At 43.1% G+C, this 3,164-nt stretch overlaps 1 protein-coding gene across 1 annotated transcript; it reads right to left on the reverse strand.

The window, feature by feature from the left end:
* Window positions 1-454: 454 nt before the first annotated feature.
* On the reverse strand, window positions 455-2,882 carry LOC116356623 (zinc metalloproteinase nas-4-like). Its single transcript, XM_031803128.1, has 6 exons — window positions 2,744-2,882; window positions 2,539-2,653; window positions 2,214-2,386; window positions 1,252-1,333; window positions 861-982; window positions 455-751 (listed from the first exon to the last, which is right to left on the reverse strand). The coding sequence occupies exons 2-6, from the start codon at window positions 2,634-2,636 to the stop codon at window positions 747-749; spliced, it is 480 nt and encodes a 159-aa protein (XP_031658988.1). The 5' UTR covers window positions 2,637-2,653; window positions 2,744-2,882; the 3' UTR covers window positions 455-746.
* Window positions 2,883-3,164: the final 282 nt, after the last annotated feature.

Genomic DNA, 3,164 nt, shown 5'->3' on the forward strand with positions numbered 1-3,164 from the left:
GCTCACAATTGGCCCAGGGTCATCCAGGTTTGGCCGTCATTGTAAATAAGAATTTATTCTTAACTCACTTGCCAAGTTAAAAAAACAAATATATTCCTTGCTAAAAGGTGAGCCACTTTTAATGCTACCGGTTATCCTGAGTTGAGCTCACCAAAGTTACCCCGCCAACTCCTCAAACCTGTTTCGTAGTACACCCTCCTAGAGGGCAACATTCAGATTTTGGTCAATCTATGAGCCCTACTGTCTAAGTCCTGAGTTAGAGTCATCGTTTAAATAATTTGTTGCCTAGCTAGTCGGCCAAGTTCAAGGTATAAACCACCATTAATTTAAGTCGTCTCTCCTGGTACACTAGATCTACTTCCTCTCTGATCCCACCCTGGACGTATGATGAGCATAGCTGAGAAGGTCCATTCTAGAATGAAATAGAACACTGCAAGCAACATCACACAGTGGATTCTTTTCAGTCTAGGTCATTTTATTTATTTCCAAGACAAGTGCAGTGGTATAGGCCTAATTCAAGGCAGCAAGAGTACACAGGAGAAATAAAACCACTGCCTGCAGCCAGCCACACGTATAATACATCAGAAAGCTTTAAGGGACTTGTCCAACTTATTCATTGTTGTGAAGAGAAGTTAGGATGTCAGTGCCATGTGTGTTGGAATCAGTCGGCAGCAGTGGTGTTGGAATCTTCTTCGATGGTGTTGGAATCTTCTTCGATGGTGTAATAAATGCTAAACTGTGCATTGTTATTCTGGGAAAGACAGGACAGGAACATGGTTAGAATACAGTGTGATAATGACTACATTTACAAAGGCAGCCCAATTCTGATATTTTTCCTGTCTGTGTGCACACGTCTTTACCACATTGATAGAGTTTGTTAAGGCGTGCTATGTCCAGGGGGCTCAGGTGATTTCTCTGTCCAATCTGGACTCCACTCTTCTTGGAGTCAATAGTGGGGTTCCGGTTTGATGAGAAGTAATAACTGCCAGGAGAAACCCAACAATGGGGATTTGAGGAAATGCTACTTTAACAAGGACTGCATCACAATGTCACCCTATTCCCAATATAGTGCACCTAGTTTGACCAGAGCCCAGGTCAAAAGTAGTGACTTAAATAGGGAGCCATTTGGGACACAGAGAAATGTTACTGGATACTGTACAACTTATTGTATACTTATTGCTAGCAGTTTAAAAACAAGGCGAGGAAAATTGAGACTTCATTGGGAATAAGGAGGAGAGGATTGTGACTGACGTTCCGTAGTGCATTATGGAGTCGTAGTCATAGGGCAGATCCTGAGTGTCTCCTTCCTTCACCTTAAAGTTATCTTCTTTTCCTGGAAGTTAAAAGAGGCAGACGTGACTGGTGGACACTGCTGGGTGTGATTGTGATATAGGGGAATGAAAGTGGAAATCTAGACAAGTTGTTCGGATGGAAACCATTAAGTTGAGCCTCTAGCAGGAGGAAACTCTACACGATTCAAGGCATGACTATTGCATCTTACCTAAGGAAACCCATAGCGGGTGGCCTTCAAGTTCAAGAGCTTACATGTTATCCCAGGATACCCATTACGGGTGGCAACTGTAGATGACAATGTGGTGCTATTCATGTAAGGGGAATTTAGCGAACAAGGTTGCTGCGTTCACACCAGGGGAAATTCGCAGGAGTTAACGAATTCAGTTACATTCCACATAATTGGAAATGAGTCTATGAAATACATAGTATTGGTTTCAAACTGAAGAACACTGATGGTTATAGAGCTGGTGCTGTGAGATTAGGATATCAGGATTCAAGGTTACTATGATATTAGGCTATCAGGACCTGCTTAGACAAAGCAATTTTAACAGTAGAGAACAGGGTTGCAATGTATGGGGAAATTAATGCCTGCAGTAATGAGTACATGATAAATGGAACATTTAGGCATAAATATATGAACGCCTGTTGTTCTGTCCTTGTGGTGTACTGTCTATTTTTGTCATGTAGGGTTTCATGGTGTCTGGACCCCAGGAAGAGCAGCTGCTGCTTTAGCAGCACCTAATGTCAATAGTTATTCTATACGGTCTTCACTCCAGACTACAAAAAGCTCAACAAGGTGTGCTAGTGTTGGGCTGGTACAAATGTCTGCACACTGCAGCTCTTCATGGGACAAATTGACCAGCCCTGCCCCTGGTCCACATACAATGCCCGTGAGGTGGTTTAGTGTTGGTGTGAGTTACCCGAGACCACGTTGTCCCACTGTATGGTGATGTATTGGTCACGGTCTGGCCGTGTGTGCTCGTGGTGCAGGCCCAGGGCATGCATCAGCTCATGACACAGGTTCCCCACATTACAGGCACTACCGAAGTACAGAGGCTGGGCCCCGCCCTGAAAACCTACATACGACGCACAGCTAGAGTTAAGGGAAGAAAGGTGAAAGAAGGGGGGGAGAAAGAGTGGATATGACAGGAAGAGAGAAAAATAAAGGAAAATGAAGGAGCGGTTGTGAGTTAACTGTAAACTGCTGGGAAGGAGAGTGTGTTAATGTGACCATTTTGGACTCACCCTGTCCCAGGGATTAACTCTATGTAGTTAATCTCATTGGTGTATTCGTGGAAGAGGATACACGTCTGGTCTGAAATCATCTTGAACGCTGCTAGCATAGTCTCCTTTCTGTCCACTGTGGGGGATCAGAGACAATGCATATCATTCTCACTGTATTAGAAATCTAGTGTTAGTGCTCATCTCTCCTACTGTATTCAACACTCACCCAGATCACCGTTGATCTTGTAGGGGATAGAAGTGACGCCTTCATTCTCCGGCCAAAGTGACTTCACAGCTAATCGGTCTTCCTGTAGAACAAAACACCTAGTCTTAAATCCAGCTGTCGCTAGAGTATAGGCCTCAAATTAAAATGGTTATTTCAGCATTTCCCCTATGAATTTTTTAAAATTCTAAAATGGTAAAACTATTTCAAAGTAAACTTAAATGACTAAAACCACACTAAGTATGTAGAAAAGATATACACAGTGTACTTTCCATGACAGACTGACCAGGTGAATGCTATGATCCTTACAGAGGTCACCTGTTCAATCAGTGTATACGAAAAGACCGGTTAAAGGAGGATTGTTAAGCCTTGCGACATGGATCATGTATATATGTCATTCAGAGGGTGAATGGGCAGGACAAAA

Source organism: Oncorhynchus kisutch, linkage group LG23 (assembly GCF_002021735.2).
Source record: "Oncorhynchus kisutch isolate 150728-3 linkage group LG23, Okis_V2, whole genome shotgun sequence".
Classification (NCBI taxonomy): Eukaryota; Metazoa; Chordata; class Actinopteri; order Salmoniformes; family Salmonidae; genus Oncorhynchus; species Oncorhynchus kisutch.